Genomic DNA, 21076 nt, shown 5'->3' with positions numbered 1-21076 from the left:
AATTATCAAAAAACACTTATGAAATATGAAAAGCGAATGCATTATTTAAAATAACCATATATTTTATCAAAATGAATTGAACCATTTATTCAACAAATATTTATGGATAGTGGTGATTAAAAAGAGAGCTCATGTTCTGAATTTGAACTTCAGTGAGTTACTTAACTTTTCTTTGCAGAAAGTAGTCTATATTTAGGCTCAAGGAACTCAAACCCACTTCTCAAAAAGAACTCTTAGAGAAAAACATTCATATAAAGTATTCTCCCGAAGAGCTCTCACTGTATAAGATTTGATGCTCCACTGAAATCTCCACAGAAAGTTGCAAATACATCTTGGCTCAAACTTTTTCAGGCCAAGGTTACTGATTTCCTGATGAGTCAGAAGATCATGTTGATGGCTGAAACTGGTAAAGTGTATATGATATACATTTGGATGGTTAACCATTCTATTCCCCTCACCACCAAGATCATGCCAGTGTGTTTTGCAATTGCAAAATCCCCCTTGACTAGATGATGATTTAGAGAAGAGGTAATCATGAGAAGTAATCTTAACATCTTGTTTGTCCAATAGAGCATTTCTGTCTTATGTAAAAAGCTCAATGTACACAGAGCTCAATGTATTTTTGAAATATCTTGCCCATGTACCGTTAATAAATACCTCAAGACTGTTGTCATCTTTTCCAGTTCTTTCTTCTTTCCCTTCCTCCCTCTCTTTGATATTCTGTGGTGTGGCTCAGTTTATTTAGATATTTTTCTGTTGTAAACTTGGTGGGGTAGGAGTGTTAGAGGTAAATTTGGATTGCCCATCTGTGTTTTTATAAATCTCAGGAGGTTACTATCAAGTCCTCTGATCTGCGGGACAGCAGTTTCTTCGTTTTAGTGCTGTGTCTTTTTCATGCCCAGCAGAAAACCAGTTGTTTTAAGACTAACATTCCCCTGGTCAAGTTGCAGGGTGTCTGCTTGAATGTGTGGTGACTCTTTGATCTTTTAACAACTAATTTATTCTCTGTTGCCTCTCTGGTGCCTGGACCACTAGGCCTGCCAGAAAGTCTTGTTGGATTCTCCCTGTATATTTGGGAAACATGCAGATGGAGTTTTCTGTGAAATTCTCTTTTTTTTTTTTTTTTCTTTTGGGCCACACCCATGGCATGTGGAAGTTTCCGGGCCAGGTATTGAACCCGAGCCACAGCAGAGGCAATGCCAGATTCTTAACCTACTGAGCCACTGGGAACTCTGGGATTATCTTTCAGGGACAGATAAGTAACCTGACTGTAAATGTTCCACCTGTTTGTGAACAGAACCTCATGATGTTGACGTCTGTGCTTTTGAGTCAGTGGCTTGGATTCATTCCTATCTAACCCCTTCTCTTAATGTCATCTTATAGAAAATATTCCTGGGAGTTCCCGTCGTGGCGCAGTGGTTAACGAATCCGACTAGGAACCATGAGGTTGCGGGTTCGATCCCTGCCCTTGCTCAGTAGGTTAATGATCCGGCATTGCCGTGAGCTGTAGTGTAGGTTTCAGACACGGCTCAGATCCCACGTTGCTGTGGCTCTTGCGTAGGCTGGCAGCTACAGCTCCGATTGGACCCCTAGCCTGGGAACCTCCATATGCCGCAGGAGCAGCCCAAGAAATAGCAAAAAAAAAAAAAAAAAAGACAAAATATTCCTGGACTAGGAAGGAAATTGTCATTTCTGCTTCCTTTTTTTAAAAAAAGTGCTAATATATACATAACATAAAATTACCGTTTTGATTCTTTTCAGTGTACTTTTGAATGCATTTACATTATTATGCAACCATCACCACCACCCATCTCCAGAACTGTCACCTTCTCAGACTGAAACTATGTGCCTCTTAAGCAATGACTCCCTATTTCTGGCTCCCCCAGCCCCTAGCAACTACCATTCTGCTTTCTGTTTCTATGAATTTGATTTCTAGGTACCTCATACAAATGGAATCATACAGTATTTGTCTTTCAATGTCTGGTTTATTTCACTGAGCCCTAGTGTCTTAAAAGTTGATCCATGTTGTACCATGTGTCCGAATGTCATTTCTTTTTAAAGCTGAATAATATTCCATTGTATATTTAGACCACATTTTATTTATTATCTGTTGATGGACATTTGGGTTGCTTCCACTTTGGGGCTATTGTGAATAATGCTGCTATGAGCATTGTGTGCCAATATCTTCTTGAGTCCCTGCTTTTACTTATTTGGAATATATACCCTGAAGTGGAATTGTTGGATCATATAATAATTCTATGTTTTGGAGTTCCTATGGTGGCTCAGCAGAAAAGAACCTGACTAGCATCCATGAGGACACAGGCTCAATCCCTGGCCTCGCTCAGTGGGTTAAGGATCTGGCATTACCATGAGCTGTGGTGTAGGTCACAGATGCGGCTCCAATCCCAGGTTGCCATGGCTGTGGCGTAGGCTGGTGGTTACAGCTCCAATTGGACCCCTAGCCTGGGAACCTCAATATTCCCAGGGTGCAGCTATAAAAAGATAATAATAATAATTCTATGTTTAAATTTTTGAGGAACCACCATGTTGTTTTCTTCATTCTTGATCCCTGTCATAGCTGTGTGACTATGTTCATGGCTGAAGAGGATGAGATTAGGGTTGAAATAGACTAGGACCCCTACTGTCTCAGGGATCTTCTTTGTTTAGAAGAGCCTTTTTTTTTTTTTAATTGATGAATGATGCCCAAGGAAAAAATTCTTTGACCTCATGTTAATGAATTCCTGAAAGAGTAAGAGGGCCCCACCAACACAGAGCTCCGGAAACTGTGGATTTGAGCTTTCTGTGGCTGATGTGACAAGAGCTGCTGGGTAGCAGAATCAAACAGCATGCCCCTCTTCAAACTTCTCCCTCTTGGTTAATGAAACATCACCAGAAGCAGAAGATCCACAAGTTTGTCTTCCTGTGGGCCTCTCTGGTATAATATATCCATGTGGTGAGCCCCAGTTATGGCCCTCAGATGCAATATTGAGGTCTGATTCGGGGACACAGTTCCCAGAGGCATACATGAGCCTGGTGAGCAAACTCATTGATACTCATCTCCCAGGAGAGGCCACGGGGACCACCTCGCCCAGATCTCCATCCCAGAGTTGACAGACCTCCCTCTTGTAGGTTACAGATTGCTTCCTACATTGAGTGCAGAAAAACTAAGTACCCAGAGGACATGTTCTACTCTGCAGAACTCTCCAAATTGTTGATTTATGGCAGCTACTCTAATAGGACTTGTGCAGTGAACCTCAAGAATAGCATCTACCCTCAAACTGGAACCAGTTAGCTTACCTGTTGTTCCACCTAAAACATACGCTTGCTTCCTTTATGGTTGCATGAGAGGATATCAGACTTACTCTAGGCTTGGCCACCTTGACAGCTGCATCCAATGACTTCTCTCTGTAGGACTTGAACTCTGCTTGATAGGTTTAGTCCTCAGGAAAAGCTTGTGCAGGGAAGCAGAATCCAAGAGGATTACCTGAAGGAGATATGGTCCCTCTGTTCTTCTTAGAAACTCCAACATTTATCTCCCCCTGGATTAAGCCAGATCATCAAAAAGGAATTCCTGGCTAACGTCGTCCTGACCCCGTGTGGAAGAGCTTTTACTGCCAGCCTCCTCTGAGTAAAGCGGTCACGCCCAGCCCTACAAAACTCCACTGTCCTCACTTACCCACTGCACGCACTGCCTACTGTGTAAGAAGCCCTGCAGGAGGACTGGCTCCCTGGACTCTGTGCCAGGAACGGTTTTCTCCTTTGAGCAGTTGCTTTGTGTGATCCCATTACACCACGTGGCCCACTGTCTGGTCGTGGCCACCAGGAAGCTCTGCCTGTCTTTAACTTACTTTGTTAAGTTCTTTTTTTTTTTTTTTTTTAACCTCATTGCCTCACTTGAGGTTGTTGAAAGATATGATTTTTGTCAGCTATTTAAATCTCATAAGGAATAAATTGTAGGGAATAAACATGAATCAGGTATCCTCAGCTGCTTTGAATGTTTAGAGGACAAAATGTAAATACATTGGTAGTTGTCAGCTAACTGGAATAGGCTCAATATGGTTGGCCTGCAAACCATTTTTGTTTGGAGTGTGACTAAACTGTAAGCTCCGTGCTGTCCGGGGCCTGGGCCATCCCAGCCTCGGTGTCTCTCGCTGTTAGTGCCATGCTTGCTCCATCCGCAGCAGTCACTCTGCTCATACTCCCTGAGATTTGGACAAACAGTATCTGTCTGCACCTGAGTTACCAGCAACACAGCCTGGAGATGCTCAGAAGCACAAAGAAGCCGTGATGCTCTGGGGTTTCCTTCGCCTTCGTCGCCTGTGGGGGGACAGAGCTGGCACCTCTAACGTTCTTCCGTCTCCCCCTCTGCAGACTCACATTTCCAGACTTCCCCCCGGGGCGGTGGCCGGACAGTCCGTGGCGATCGAAGGAGGGGTCTGCCGCCTGGAGAGCCCCGTGAACTGAACCTTCAGGCCGAGCACAGAACGTCCGAGAGGCGTTTCGGAACCTGAGGTTTTTAACCGAAGCTGGACATTTTCCTCATTTTATAATTCCTGTCGCAGCCTCGTGCGTCGCTCACAACACTAGTGCTGCTGTAGTTAGCGCTTGGTGACATGCGGGCCTTGGGCAGATGAGCGGGACTGTGTGTGTGTGCGCGCGCGCGCGCATGCGAGCGCGTGTGTTCGCGTGTTTGTGTGTGTGTGTGTGTGTGTGCTTGCTTCTCCTTCGATGAAATAGAAGCCCCTCTTTATTGTGTACCTTAAGACCAGGAATGATTAAATCATCTTCCCCAAAACGTGTGCTTTCACTGTTTACAAGTAAAACCTAAAGGGCAAGAAACTTCGTTGATTTCACAGAGCTACCAACTGTCCTTGATGTAACTGTGTGTGTCTGAACTACAGAGTAAGTCTACTTGTGGAAATGATTTGCCGGTGGCAGTGGTCCCTTTAATAACAGTACTAGTAACAAAGTGTGTTTCTTTGTTAGCCAGTTTAAGTGGATCCCGTGGTAACTTAAACTGTTGTTCTCATCCCTCATATGGGGCATTTTTCTTTAACAAAGAATGGTTTCAGTGAAACAATCTAGCAGAGAATTAAGGTCAGAACCTTTTTAAATAATAGTCTTACTGATAAAGTTTGTACTTCTTTCCTCAAGCTTTTCTAAGCTTAAATACGGCATAGCTTCCAGCTGTGTAAACTGTATTATGAAAGAGTATGTAAAGAGAACCTACAGTAAAGCGCAGTCCTTAATTTGTGTATAATGGAATGTTATTTACAATGTAACACTGTAAATAAGAAAGCAAAATTTATGGGAAAATTCAATATTATCTTTGTTTCTTGTTTAAATATATTTTTAAGATAAAGGCACAAAAATAAAAGAAGCATATTACTGGGTATACCGTGTGACTCCTCTTCTCAGACTAATAAATTATCTTTTGAATCCTAGATTGGAGAGCTGTTATTTATTTATTCTTCTTACCGCATATGGAAGTTCCCAGGCTGGGCGCCGAGTCTGAGCTGCAGCTGAGACCTACACCACAGCCACAGCAATGCTGGGATCTGGGCTGCATCCACAACCTATGCCGCAACTTGGGGCAATGCTGGATCCTTAACCTGCTGAGCAAGGCCAGGGATCAAACCCTCATCCTCATGGACACTATTTCGGGTTCTTAACCCTCTGAGCCGGGATGGGAACTCCTGTTTTTTGTTTTGTTTGTAAAAAGTTACTTCTTTCAGAAATCATACCATTATCCGTCTTGCTGTGGTTCTGATTGTTCAGAATCCATTTGCATCTCTGTGTCGTTAGGCTGGACACCAGCATGACGAAAGATGAGCTTAGCACATCAGTGAATGGTCAGTAGACAAATCCCTAAAGTTTCCATTGTAATGTGATAAAAAAATTAACAAAGGAAGGGAATAAGACCACTTTGCTTGGAGACATGGTGGTGGCAGCGGAAAACTCAATGGTTTCGGTTGATAAATTGCTTCTCAATGTTATATTTAGTGATTCTGGAGCCACATAAGAAAACCAAGACGTTTCTTTTGATTTTACATGTAAGAAGTAGCTATCAGGAAGGCACTAAAGATAGACTTGCCTGGGGGAGGAAGTTTCCTGCACCCTCTAATCACGGCTCTGGGCGGTGACTGATAAAGCCTCAGATGAAATTATACATTTGACATCGATGTATGGCCAAATTATAAAGGAAAGACAACCCAAATGGAGTGGGTGTGAATATGAATGATTTGGGAGTTGCTGACTTATATTCCTCATACAGGCAATTACATTTGTCTCGCTCTGTTCTCATAGACAGGTTGGTGCCGTGGTATCTGTTTCTCATTCTTAATAAGGCTGAGACCTCAGTAAGAGATGGGCTGAGGCTGGTGGGGAGCCTTTGGCTTCAAAAGCTTTCAAAGACCTGTTACCTGTGGGCAGGGTTTTTTGTTTTTGTTTTTTGTTTTTTTCAGGAACTGGATTGGATCACATAAAACTATCAGGACACTTTGGACTCTGAAAATCCTCTGACCTATTTCAGAACCAGGAATGCCATTTCTTTCATCTCCTTTTGATTTTATCCCATTCATATTTAAAAGTTTGAGCTTGTTAAACACCTCTTTTATGAAGAGTTTAAAGACTAGCCAGTACAAAAGAGCATAACCCCTCCAGAAAACAGTTTAAGACTTTATTCTCCAATTTCTACCTTTCTTTTTTTAAATTTAGAGAATATTGTGAAACCTGGAGGGAAATAAAAAGTGATACTCAGAATCATGGAGGCAAAAAAAAAAGTCATGTGTAGTATAAGTGCCTTAATTAGAAGATAGATGTTCAAGAAGAGATACTGGAACCAGGAGAGATGGACGGATATAGAAACAACTTTGTTTCATACAAAAGTAGACAAGATAGAAACAGATGTAACCTTCCCTAGTCTGCCTTCTATCACCCAGCCTCTGAAACCATGTTTGAAGGTGCCCACTTTTAATGTGATGGTTCTAACTGTAGGCCTGGATTCTATTTCTTTTTAAGGCCTGAGCTTCGGATGTTTGGTCCTCTTGGGTATAGTTAAGCCTGGCCTGGATTCCTCAAGGCCGTCACTGTGATCCTGCTCTGAGTCTGGAAACAGCGGTGTCTTCCCCACCTGAGGAGGCAGAGGGTGTGTGCTTCACCCTAAGGAACCGGGGTCCCTGTGCTCACTGACTGGCCTGGCAGCCTCGTCTGAGCTCTGCCATCTCGCATTGCCTTCGGTGTGTCTGTCTCTGCTAGGCACTTCCTCATCTTCACACTGCCTCTTCTGCACGTGACCTTGAACTCAGATACCAGTGTCTGTAGAACTGTGTACAGTGTACCTATAAGCATGTGCTCATTGCTGGTCTGGGGTGCTTGTCTGTGAGCAAAATGGATGGAGTTTTAGTTTATGGATGTGGGGACATCTCTTCTGGTGTTCACGAGCCTTTTGGACCAAATTTCTCATCTCCCATATATGAGAGTGGTGATGTCACATGCCAGTTACCTGCAGACAAGTAAAGTTTGTCTTGTAAAGCATTGAGTGGGGGGTGTGATGGAGGAAAGTCAGGGGTGAAGATCGAGAAAAATGCTGGAGGTAGTCTCGACTCTTGAGATTGTATTTAATTCTTGTGCAATGTTAAAAATCTGGTCACTATTATGAAAGCAGTCCATTCTTATTACAAAAAAATTAAAAATAAAAGCAAGAAAAAAAATTTTAACTCATAACCCTACTTCCTTAGAGACAGCAGTTAATAACACTTTAGCTTGTATCCTTCTACTCTTCTTATGTATACATTTTCTGTGGGCTTTTTTTTTTTTTTTTTTTTTTACTTTTTAAGGCCACACCAGCAGCATATGGAAGTTCCCAGGCCACGGGTCTAATGGGAGCTATAGCCGCTGGCCTATGCCACAGCCACAGCAATGTGGGATCCTAGCCACGTCTGTCACCTGCAACACAGCTCACAGCAATGTCAGGTCCTTAGCCTACTGAGCAAGGCCAGGGATTGAACCCGCATCCTCATGGATGCTAGTCAGGTTCAATAACCACCGAGCCACGATGGGAACTCCCCATTTTCTGTTTTTAACACAAAAATGGGGCTATACTGAATCCCCAAATGGGATTCTATAACCTGTACTTTTAACTTAATAGGAAAGCTGTCCAGACCTTTAGGATTATACAATACCCTTTTATTGCTTCCCTGTACAATCCTGGCTTAGGTTATGCTGTTGAGTGGGTATATTTTATCCTCAGACTTTTGCATAAATCCATCACAGTACTGAGAGCACAGTCAGTACACATTTTCTCAGGTCTCAGGTCAGTGCCATGAGCATGGTGGTAGAGTCTTAGCCAACGAAAGCCAGCTTAAACAGGTTCTAGAACAGGTCATTGTCGTTGCCCATATATCTATTTCAGGAGCCCCGGGCAAATTTTACAGGCTAACACTTCATCTTCATGCCTTAGAATTTGTTCTGGAACCACAGAAAGCTGCTCTGTCCTTGCGCAGAGCTGGCCGAAAGGCCGGGGATCAGCACTCCCAGAAGCAGCTCTCAATGAGCAATGGACAGAAGTTGGTGTCTAAACATTCAATGAGCTTCCTTGTCTCTTGGGCAGAATAATTCTGAGGCCTGTGTTTTACACCGTTGCTAAGAGGTTGAAACTTCAGTTGCCCCCTGTGGCCATTGACTCATTAATACACCTTGTCTCGGCTTTCTTCCCTTCCCCACACCCTTCCCCATCCCTGAACCCATGTTTCCTGGAACCAAATCCCAGATGAACTACTTGCACTTGACTCCTTGCTTCCAGGGGAACTTGAAACTAAGATAAGTTTTGTTTCATATGCTCTTCGCCACAAGGCCTTAGTGGCCATTGTACCCTCTCCTGCAGAGGGTGGACCCACTGGTCTGCCTCTGCACCCCTGGGGGCCTCCACTCCTGCCTTGAACTCCTATGAGCCATCCGCATCCCTGACATCCAATGGACATTCTCCAGGTGATAAGGCTGGATGTACCACGAAGTGAACGTTTATAACTAAGTGGGTGCTGATAGGCACCAGGCTGCTGGAGACGGACACTTTTTAGGAGGTGGTAAGTGAACAGAAGCGAAACAGCAGCAGCCCAGCAAGGACTGAAGGACACTGTTGAGGAAATGGCTTAGAATTGCATTAATGGTCATTGGAAGAAACGATAATCAAAGGCATGTTATGACCTGAAGAGACTTGGAGAGATTGAAGCAGAGTTAAACAGTGTCCATGTGTTGTGAGCCTGTCTCCACAATACCAACTCTAACAATCTCCTCTGGCCCCTGTTTCCAGAATACCATCTCTCAAGCTTGGATGTCCTTTATGTAACATTTAATTTTATGGTAATTTTTTTTTTTTTTTTTTTGGCATATGGAGTTCCAGGGCCAAGGATGCCAGCCACAGGCGCAACCTAAGCCACAGCTGCGGCAACACTGGATCCTTAACCCACTGTGCCAGACTGGGGGTCAAACCTGGATCCCAGTGCTCCCAAGATGCCACCAATCCCATTGCACCACACTAGGAACTCCTTATAGTTTTATTTTTATTTTATTTACTTGTTTGGCTGCACCTGCAGCATGCAGAAGTTCTTGGGCCAGAGATCAAACCTGTGCTACAGCAGCAACCCAAGCCCCAGAAGAATCAATGCCTCCTAATATTTTTCTTAAAATGTTTATTAAGTCAAACCCATTAACTTTACTCTGACATAAACCCTATAATTGCTCACTGTTGGGAATCCCTTTGGGCTGTGAAGCCCAGGCTCCTGGTCCTACTTAGGGTTGCAGTGGTGGGTCTACAGAGGGATAAGAGATGGAAGCCACTCCTCCCTCCCAGGAACCAGCCCAAGGAAATGTTGAACCCAGAAGATGAGCCTTCATGTGTATGATGGTTTGTTCTACTGTCACTATGTTCTAAACTTTTCCCAAAAGCTGGTTGAGCATGAGAAGGAGATGCAGGTGGGCAAAGGCAGCAGGCTGTAGGTGGGAATAAGTGAGAAATTGGCAACATAAAAGTAGTCCCTTTGTGGGAGTTCCCTTCATAGCTCAGTGGTTAATGAACCCGACTAGGATCCATGAGGATTCGGGTTTGATCCTTGGTCTTTCTCAGTGGGTTAAGGATTCAGCATTGCCGTGAGCTGTGGTGTAGTCGAAGTTGCGGCTCAGATCCTGTGTTGCTGTGGCTGGGCCTAAGCCAGCAGCTGCGGCTCTGATTCCACCCCTAACCTGGGAACTTCCATATGCCAAGGGTGTGGCCCTAAAAAAGCAAAAAGCAAAAAATAATAATAATAATAAAAAAGTAATCCCTTTAGGAGTTCTTGTTGTGGCTCAGCAGAAACAAACTTGATTAGTATCTATAAGGATGCAGGTTCAATCCATGTCCTCATTCCCTGGCCTCACTCAGTGAATTAAGAATCCAGCGTTGCCCAAGCTGAGGTGTAGTTTGCAGATGCGGCTCGGATCTGGTGTGGCTGTGGCTGTGGCTGTGTATAGCAGGAGCAGCTCCAGTTCAACCCCTAGCCTGGGAACTTCCATATGCCAAGGGTGTGGCCCTAAAAAGGGGGGGAAAAAAAGTAATCCCTTTACATTAATATTTGTTCTGGGACATTAAGAATTCTTAAGCAGTATACACTGCCTTTCCCTAGCACTTCATTTGGGAAAATCATACAAGGTATTAGTCCAGATGTCTATCCTCAGAGACCCACAGGCTGACCAGATTGACCAGGCTGTTCTTCCTTTCCCTTGTGCTGCTGTCTCTGAAATCTCTGGCCACAGGAAGGATTAAATCTAAAACTGGCCAGGGCCTTCCTCCAAGGCTGCACACTCACTTCCAGAAGCCCATCAGCCGAGCCCAGGGTGGTTCTTTGTGACCAGCTGTGGAAAGCAGGAGGGAAAGCAAGCCCGGTGGTTTCCCCTTTATGCAGTGAAGTCACAGAAGCCCTGAAACCACAGTGGCAAAGCCAGAAAAGCTGGGTGAGGGCTCCTCTGCCTCAGACTGCCACGGGGGTTTTACTGATTGTCAACAGAGCTTTGGAGGCGGGAAAGAAGGAAAAAAAAAAAGTCTCAATAATCCCCTTACCCTTTGCTGTGATGATTATGTTGTAGATGCCAAGAGTTGCTCCTAAAATGGCCTTTTCTGGCCTTGGGGAAAAAAACATCCAGCTAATGCTTCAGATTTTTTACTACATTAAATTTTTATACTACATTAAGAAAAACTTGTGTTCTTTTCCATTTAGAAATAGTAAGATTTTAATCTTTCCACCCAAGATTTCTCCCCAAACCTGTTAACTAGATGCCTGCTCCATCTGGTTAATGGTAACCCCACTTCTTCATGGTGCTCGGACCAAAATTTTGGGGGTCTCTTTTTTCATATGTCACAGCCTAACCAACTGCCCCTGCCTCAGCAACAACCGCTTTATCTGCTCACAATTCAGTGAAGGTTGATTTCACTCTGTGCTTTTCTGCTGCTCTCACAGATGGTCATGGGTGCGCTGAACTTAGTTGGAGGGTGAGCCGGGGCTGGGCCTATTGCCATTCCTTCCTCCGTGTGGGCTCAGAGCCTCTCCCTCTGCACGAGGCCTCTCAACATGGTCATTTCATGCTGCCTCTCATGCAGGACATGGTATCTCGAAGTCCCCAGATTCACCAGAACAGAAGCTGTTGGCTTCTTAAGGTTTCAGTCCAGAGCTGGCCCAGCATCTCTCTTGTCACACTGATTGCTTAAACTGAGTGACCTCGCTCAGCCCAAATTCAAGAGGAAGGGGCAGTATAAGGGCACAAATCCAGAACCAAGGCCCGTTGGGGGCCTCTAAGCCAATATCCTTGAATCTGTTTTCCTATTTTACAATGATTCTATCAACAGATGTTCTTGCCTCTCTTCAAAGTGTATCCAGGGGCCACCCATTTCTCATCATCTCAGCTGCCACCATCCACCACTCTGACCTGAGCCATTACAATTAGGGCCTCATGGGTATCCCTGTGTCTGCTCTCGGCTCCTCCCCCACCCAGGTACTTGTCTACCTGGCAGCCAGAAGGATGCAATCCTGGTGCACTCCTGCTCAAAACCTTGCAGTACTCCTTGTCCCCGAACCCTTACCAGACCCTGAGATTTGCTCCCTGTCACTCTCAGACCCACTGGCCTGCCCTTGCTCACTCTGCTCCAACCATCCTGGGCTCCTCGCTGTTCTCCAAACAGCTCAGATGTCCTCCTATCTCAGAACCACCACACATGCTTTTAGTTATCCTCGGAAAGACTTTCCAGATGGATCCACAATAGCTGGCTTCTTCCTCATCTCCTTCAACTGCTCAAATCTTAACTTCTCAATGAGCATACTCCTTACCTGCCCCCCCCATCCCCCAGCACTCTGTATCCCCTTTCTGTGTTATTTATTTTCCTCTGGCACGTAGCACTTTCTAATCTATCATATAAGTGACAAATTTCGTTGGTTTATGTATCTCCCTCCATTTGAAAGTAAGCTCACTGAAACACAGGGCATTTTTGTGTCATTCATGCTATCCCTCCAGCACCTGAGACAGTGCCTGGCACATAATATAGGCCCTCAATAAATATTGAATAATTGAAGGTTCCTCCTGGCCACATGGAACAGACAATGTGGAGGAGGAGTTTAATCGTTCCAGAGAACATAGTTTTATTGCTTCCTTACAAAATTATCCCAGTCTTAGCAGCATAAAATACAAATTGATTATCTCACAATTCTGTAAGTCAGAAGTCCTGGCTGATTTCTTTTCTCTGGTTGCCATGGGTCAAAATCAAGATGGTGACAGGGCTGCATTCCTTGTGAGAGGTGCTAGGGGAGAATTTATTTCCAGCTCATTCAGGCTGTTGGCAGGATTCTGTTTCACGGGGTTATTAAGGATGAGATCTTCATTTCCTTGCTGGCTGTTGGCTGGGGGTGGTTTTCAGCTTTCACAGACATTCCTAAGCTCCTGGCTCCCTTCCTCTGGCTTCAAAGCCATTGACAGCTGGGTTGAGTCCCTCTTGTGTTTTGCATCCCTGACTCATCTCTTTGGCTTTATCTTTCCAACATATCTCTTCTGGCCACAGCAGGGAAAGGTTCTACACTTTTAAGGGCTCTTGTGACTAGATTGGGTCCATCTGAACAAGCCAAGATAATCTCCCCATCTCAGGGCACATACTTCAATCACATCTGCAAAGTCCCTTTCACCGTGTAAGCAACATAACGAGTGTAATATGGGGATTAGGGAAGGGGTATCTTTGAGGGTCACTGTTCTACCTTCTAGAAGCAGTGGAAGTGCAATGAACTGAGGGCAGAATATCAGATGCTGGCCCTGGCACACTAGTCTCTAGGTGGCCTTGAACAAGTCCCTTAAATTCTTAGGGTCACAGTTTTCTCATGTGCTGATTAAGGATATGGATTAAGTCAGAGATCCCTAGAGTTTAGGCTTCCTTTAAAAATAGTGGGTCTGGGAGTTCCCAGTGTAGTTTAGCAGGTTAAGAACTCCAATAGTATCCATGAGGATGTGGGTTCCATCCCTGGCCTTTCTCAGTGGGTTAAGGATCTGGTGTTTCTGCAAGGTTGCAACATAGGTCGCAGATGTGCCTCGGATCTTGTGTTGCTTTGGCTGTGGCAGAGGCTGGCAGCTGCAGCTTCAATTTCACCCCTAGCCTGGGAACGTCCATATGCCACAGGTGTGGCCCTAAAATAATAATAATAATAATAATAATAATGGGTGGGTCTATGGTTCTGGCCATGCTGAGCTACAATGATGCCATAGTTGCTCCAACCTCCTTCCTACCTTGATATGACCTACTCTGAATACTGTGTTTTTGGATTGCTTGTTTGTTAAGCAAATGTCTAAAACTTCATCTACATACTGAAATACCCTCAAATACTGCTGGTAGAAGCATGTAATATAGCACTTCTGAGGGCAATTTGTCAATATTTATCAAAATTATATCTGCATTTATCCTCTAAGTCGGCAACATACTTCTGGGAATTTATCTTACTGATATACTTGCACACATACCAAAATGACCTATGTGCAAGGATATTTGTTGTAGCATGTTTGTCATAACAGATGGATAGGGATAACCCATACTAATCATAAAGATGTTCAATGAATTATGCTTTATCCATGGTATGAAGCTGTCGAAAAAGACAAGTTTCTCTTTTTACTGGCATGGAAAGATCTTCAAGATGTATTAAATGAGCAGGGTAAAGACTAGAGTATATAACATCCTGTCTTTGGGATAAGGACTAGGACAAAGACTATATATAAGTATTTTCTTGTAAATAGTGTATCCATTTCACAAGTCATATAAGCAATCAAACAATGACAAAAACAAGCCCTGGAGAGGGGAGAGAGAAATAAATAAGCAGAGTTGTTATAATACATCACCTAAAATATCCGGTGATGTATTACAAGAAATATTTGTATTGTATTTTCTTATATAATACTATATATAAGTATTTCTTGTATAATAATACAAGAAAATATGTATTCCCACATCCTGGAGGGATACATAAGGAAAAAAAGATCTCGGTAGGGGTAACAACTCCAGGGGATGAGGAATGGAGTATAACAGGGACTGGGTGGGAACAAACTTGTCCCACCTTCTCATCACCTTCTGCTCTAGTCTCAGGAAGGCCTCTTGCTCTTGGATGTGCTCTTCCATCCCTTCAGGTTGGCCAGTGTGAGGCTTTTAAGTGAGGATTACCATTTGTAATCTGGCCACATCTAGCTCCCCTGCCTAGGATTTCTCCTGAGCAGCTGCCCAAATAGGATGCCCTGGCCAAACCAGAATCCTTACCAGAGGCAAAGAGTGGATTCAGAGTTGATGATGAAAATCTCTTCCATTGTCTCAGTGTTTAGTTCTATTTTTCATGTTTTACTTTAATTTTTTTTGATTCATGTTTAAAATTAAGGGGATACCAGCAGATATTTTTTAAAAAGCCTCAGGGAACATGATGTGCCCCCAATCATGGGGAAAATAGACTTCACCAAAATAGTGTAGCCATTTCACAAGTCATATAAGCAATCAAACAATGACAAAAACAAGCCCTGGAGAGGGGAGAGAGAAATAAGTAGCAGAGTTGTTATAATACATCACCTAAAATATCCGGTTTTCAACAAAGAATGACAAGATAGCAAAAAAGTAGGAATATATAACCCATCCATGGATGGAAAAAGGCAACAGAAACTATCTCAGAGGGGAACCAGGTGTCAAATTTAACAATGACTTAAAAGTAGCCATCACAAATATTGTTATGGAATGGTTGTTTGTGGCCCTGCGCCAAATTAAAAATTGGAAACCCTAGCCTCTAATGTGATCATAGTAAGAGGTGGAGCCTTTGGGAGATAGGTCATGAGAATGAAGCAATCATGAGTTGGGTTAAAGCTCTTATAAAAAACCTGAGAGAACTAGTTTCTTCTCTCTGCTCTTTGCCATGTGAGGGCAACAGCAAGAAGACAGCCATCTGCAAATCAGGAAGAGGGCTCTCAACAGAATCCAATCATGCTGGCACCCTCACCTTGGACTTCTCAGCCTTCAGAATTGTTAGAAATAAATGTTGTTTAAATCATCCAAGACAGAAATGTTCAAAGAACTAAAAGAAACCATGCTTAAAAATGTAAAGTGAGGTATGAAGACAGTATCTCATGAAATAGAGAAAATCAGTAAAGAGACAGAAATTATAAATAAAAAACCTAAATGGAAATTCTGGAGTTTAAAAGTACAATGACCAAAATTTAAAAATGAATTAGAGGATCTCAACAGTAGATTTGAACTAGCAGAAAAAAGAATTAGCGAACTTATTAGATAGCTAGAGATTATACAATATGGAGAACAGAGAGAAAGTAAAGTGAGGAGTAAAGAGCCTCAGGGAAATGGAGGACATCTTTAAGTTCACCAGCATAAGCCTACTGGAGAGAGAGGAGAAAGAGAAAGAAGCGGAAAAAGTATTTGAAGAAATAGCAGCTAAAAACTTCTTGAATTTGCTGAAACATGGATTTACACACTCAGGAAGCTCAATGAACTTCAAGTAGTGTAATTATAAAAAGATCCACAGATAGGCACATAGTAAAAATGCTAGACACCTAGATTGGCTATACAATATCAAACAAAATAGACTTTAAAACAAAATATAACACTAGAGGTAAAGAGGAGAATTTTATAATGATAAAGGACTCAATCCATCATGAGTTTATAAAAATTATACATGTACATAACAGCAGACCCCCCAAAATACATGCAGCAAAGCTGACACAATTGAGGGGAGAAGTAGACAATACAGCAATTATGGCCAGAGGCTTCAATACCTCATTTTAAATATTGACTAGATCAATTAGGCAGAAGATTAACAAGGAAATAAAAGACGTGAATAACACTGCACACAACATATATCTAAGAATATATTCTTAGAGCACTCTACCCAACAATAGCAAAATGAAATATATTCTCAAGTGCATGTGAAATTTTCTTCAGGATAGACCTTATGCTTGGCCATAAAACAATTCTAAAAGGATTCTAAAACAATTTTAAAAGAATTAAAAGCATGTAAAATATTCTCTGATCACAAAAAAATTAAAAATTAATAAAAAAGAAATTGAGGAAATTCACCAATATGTGAAAATTGAACAATGCACAACTAAATAACCAATGAGTTAAAGATAAAAACACAAGGAAACTAGAAAATACTTTGAAATGAGTTAAAAGGAAGACATAACATACCAAAACTTAAGAGAGGCAGCTAAAGCAGTCCTTAGAGGAAATTTACAGCTGTAAATGCCTACGTTACAAAATCAATAACCAAACAGTCCACTTTAAGATACCAGAAAAGGAAAAAGAGCAGCCTAAAAGCAAATAGAAGCAGGAAATAATGGCAATTAGAGTGGGAATCAATTCAATAGAGTAGAAAGACAGTAGAGAAGATGAGCTAAGTCAAAGTTTGTTCTTCAAAAGGATCAACAAAACTGACGAACCGTTAACTAGACAGACTAGAAAAAAGAGAGAATACCCAAATTAATAAAATAAAAATTAAGGAAAGGAAAATACTACTGAACTCACAGGTATAAAAAGAACATAAACGGAATGGTGTGAATGACTACATGCCAATTAATCAAATAACCTGTTTGAAACTGACGAGTTCCTAGAAAGATACCAAACTACCAAAACTGACTCAAGAGGAAATAGATCTATAACAAATGAAGAGCCTTAGTAGTAATCAAAAAAACTTCCCACAAATTTAAGCACTACTATATAAGCTATACTGGTTGATTCTACCAAACATTTAAAGAAGAATTAATATCAATTCTTAACAAAATTTTTCAACAAAATAGAAGAGGAGGGGACATTTTCCAACTTATTCTATGAAATGCAGCCTCTTTGGTACAATCAGGCAGTTTTTAAAGCAGTTAAACAAGGAGTTTTCCCTTCCTACATAGGTACCCAGGATAAATGAAAACACGTCCACAAAAAACATGTACATGAATGTTCATTGCAGCGTCATTCATAATAGCCAAAAAAGTAGTCCATCAACTGATAAATCAATAAACCAATGGTATAACCAGATAATGGAATATGATGACAATAAAAAGTAATAAAATATTGATATAACATAACATGGATGAACTTTGAACCATTATGCTTTGTGAACAATGCCGGTCACAAAGGAACACATATTACATGATTTCATTTAGTTGAAATGTTTAGTACAGGCAAATCTGTGGAAACAAAATGTATACTAGTGGTTGCCTAGGGATGGGAAGGATTGGAGGGGATTGAAGGGTTATGATTAAGGGGTATAGGATTTTTTTGTTTTTTGGTTTTGAATTATTTTTTGTTTTTTGGTCTTGAATTAATGAAGAAGTGCTATAATTGTGGTACTGAATGCACAATTTTGTCAATACAGTAAAAGCCACTGACCTGGGCATTTTAAATGGGTTAATTGTGTGATACGTGAATTATCCCTCAGTAAAGTTATTAAAATAAGGGGAGAGAGCGGGTGGACTGTGAATTTGGGGTTAATAGATGCAAGCTCTTGCCTTTGGAATGGATAAGCAATGAGATCCTGCTGTATAGCACTGGGAACTATATCTAGTCACTTATGATGGAGCGCGATAATGTGTGAGAAAAAACTAATGCATGTATACATGTGTGTGTGACTAGGTCACCTTGCTGTACAGTAGAAAATTGACAGAACACTGTAAACCAGCTATAAAAATAAAATAATATAGAGTATTATACTGTTAAAAAATAAAAATAAAAATGGAAAATAATTTAAGGATAAATACTGGAAGAAAATATCAAGTCCTCTCAAATTCTTAACTTTTCCTGGTTGATCATTCCCAATTTCTCCAACTATTTTCCACATGTATTGTTAACAGTTAAGGTGTCTTTTTTTTTTTTTTAAATGTAACTGCAATAACCTAGCCACATTATCACATCCAAACCATTTAACAATAATTCTTTCCTATCATTAAAAGTCCATTAAAAGTTCAAATTTCCAATTGGATTATGCATTAGTCTGCTATGATTGCTGTAACGAAGTACCACAGACTGTCTTAAGTGGCAAAAATGTATTTTCTCACAGTTCTAGAAGCTAGAATTCCCAGATCACGGTGTTAGCAAGGTTGATATTTTCTGAGGCCTCTCGATTTGGCTTGTAGATAGTTGTCTTCTCTGTCTTCCTCTGAATATCTGTGTCCTAAGTGCCTCTTCATGTAAAGACATCAGTCATGCTGGATTAGAGCCCTTCCACATGACCTCATTTTGCCTTAATCAGCTCTTTAAAGGCCATCGTTCCAAATACAGTCATATTCCAAGTTATGGGGGGTGAGGGCTTCAACATATGAATGTTGTGGGGAACAATTCAACCCCAAATGCCTTTTATTTATTTATTTATTTTTTAGTCCTTTGTCTTTTTAGGGCTGCAGTGGTATATGGAGGTTCCCAGGCTAGTGGTCGAATTAGAGCTACAGCTGCTAGTCTACACCACAGCCACAGAAACGTAGGATCCGAGCTGCGTTTGTGACCTACACCACAGCTCACGGCAATGCCGGATCCTTAACCCACTGAGCAAGGCCAGGGATCAAATCTGAGTCCTCATGGATCCTAGTCAGGGTTATTAACCACTGAGCCATGATGGGAACTCCCATAATGCATTTTAAATGAACATTTACTTGTTTGAATGAAGATCTCTTGTAAAGAAAAAAAAAAAAAAACTCAGGTGCTTAGTGTTCGGATAAATTATTTTAGAATAATACCACTTGTATAAACATAAAACCAAATGGAAACTATTTCTTATGTGTATAGCTCCTTCTTACTGCTTGGTGGGGGTGGTAGTTCAGGCTCCCACCAGATTTTTGCAGACACTCTGCCAGCTGGGAGGGGAAGGGGACTTGTCTTTACTCCTTGGAGGAGACAAAAGTCTCTAGTGCCCATTTGGCCTTCCCTGATACCACTCGGCAGAGGGGGTGTTGGGACACCTGTCACAGCCTGATGAGGGTGAGAGTCTAGGTTCTCCCCTTGCCCCTCACTGGAAAGATTGGGCTTGGGGACACAGATGTTTAACCTACGGTATTTGGCTGGAGAAGAGCAGTTGTTATCTAAAAGTTTCTTATTTTCTAGACTTCTCCTTCTCTGGTCCACTGGAATTGAGAGAGCAGACTTTTTCTCAGGGCTTATTTTGGCTCTGCCCATTGTTGTTTTCAGGTTGCTGGCATCTCCAGTACCCAGTCTGGACACAAGAGGCAAAGAGAAAACTTGGGGAACATATGCCATATTGTTCAGGACCCAAGGTCCCCAGTGGTCTGACTTCTGTCCACCTTTCCACCTTTTATTATGCGTTTTTTTAAAATAGATAACGTCCCAGGTTTTTTAAAGCTGTTCTTAGTCAAAGGAATAGGGGAAAGTACTTTTATTCCATCTTTTTAGAAGCAGAAGTGCTGATTTTTAATATAGAAGCATGTATTTGAGAACTGAATATTTCACTAGTTGACTTGATTCTCTTGATTTTGAACTTGAGAACTATCATTTGAGTTACTGACAGGATTGGCATTATACTTCCTTTTGCATAATAAACTTGTCTTTAACTACCTACCCATTATTTTTCCAGCCAATCCACTTAAAAGTCGCCCTGGGAAGAGTTCCCACTGTGGTGCAAATGATCAGTGGTGTCTCTGCAGGTTCGATCCCCGGTCCCGCACAGTGAGTTAAAGGATCCAATATTGCTGCAGCTGCAGCTGCAGCTTAGCTTGCTTAGAGAATCTGATCCTTGGCCCAGGAACTCCATATGCTGTGGGGGTGGCAAAAAAAAAAAAAAAAAAAAAAAAAAAAGAAAAGAAAAAGAAACAGAAAAATACCCTCAGAGATTAGGATGAGGCTATTTCATGAAAAAATCCTAGTTGTGAGTTGACCACTTACATTTACTGCTGACCAAGGTTCTGTGTGAATACTCAGAATGATCTTGGTACCATCTATGTTCAACCCTAAACAATAAAGATAACATCACTCAGACTATTTTTTTTTTCTTTTTATGGCCACACCTGCAGCATATGGAAGTTCCTGGGCTAGGAGTGGAATCAGAGCTACAGCTGCAGGCCTACACCATACCCACAGCAACACCAGATCTGAGCTGCGTCTGTGACCTATGCCACAGCTTGTAACAATGATGGATCCTTAACCCACTGAGCAAGGCCGTGAATTGAACCTGCATCCTCATGGACACTGTGTAAGTTTCTTAACCCTTTGAGCCACAAGGGGAACTCCCCAAACTACTGTTTACAGGCATCACTGATCATGCTTCAGTTCTCCCACTTTCTCATGTCCCGCTACCCAAAACCTTTGTTTGACATTAACATTACTAAAACCTCAAATGCAAATAAATACAAGTAAAGGCAAGTACAGTTTCTTTCATGAATTAGTTACAAGGTGACCCCGAATATGTTTGTATTACTTTATTTTATTTTGTCATCAAAATGAAAAACAAAATTCAATTGCAAAATTCATTGAATTCATGGGTTCTGAAGGTTGTATCTGTAAACTCACCAGAGCCTACAAACTCTAGTTTGTGAAACTTAG

At 41.8% G+C, this 21076-nt stretch overlaps 1 protein-coding gene across 10 annotated transcripts in view; it reads left to right on the top strand.

The window, feature by feature from the left end:
• Positions 1-21076, top strand: part of TASP1 (taspase 1) — a 395076-nt gene that overhangs the window by 246480 nt on the left and 127520 nt on the right. The window contains exon 14 of one of the 10 annotated variants that reach the window (XR_308663.3): positions 4372-4481. The exons of 4 other annotated variants lie outside the window; for them this stretch is intronic. Coding sequence is in view for 4 of the 6 variants with exons in the window: in XM_003134258.6 (XP_003134306.3) it covers positions 4372-4464 (93 nt within the window). In the remaining 2 variants the exon portion in view is untranslated. Of the gene's footprint in view, positions 1-4371; positions 5445-7020; positions 7818-21076 lie in introns of those variants that run through there. 5 more of the 10 variants (XM_013985078.2, XM_003134258.6, XM_021078007.1 and 2 more) reach the window with 5 other exon arrangements.

The sequence above is a fragment of the Sus scrofa genome, chromosome 17 (assembly GCF_000003025.6).
Source record: "Sus scrofa isolate TJ Tabasco breed Duroc chromosome 17, Sscrofa11.1, whole genome shotgun sequence".
Classification (NCBI taxonomy): domain Eukaryota; kingdom Metazoa; phylum Chordata; class Mammalia; order Artiodactyla; family Suidae; genus Sus; species Sus scrofa.
Note: the sequence above shows the minus strand (reverse complement) of the source record. Positions and strands in the feature narration are given on the sequence as shown.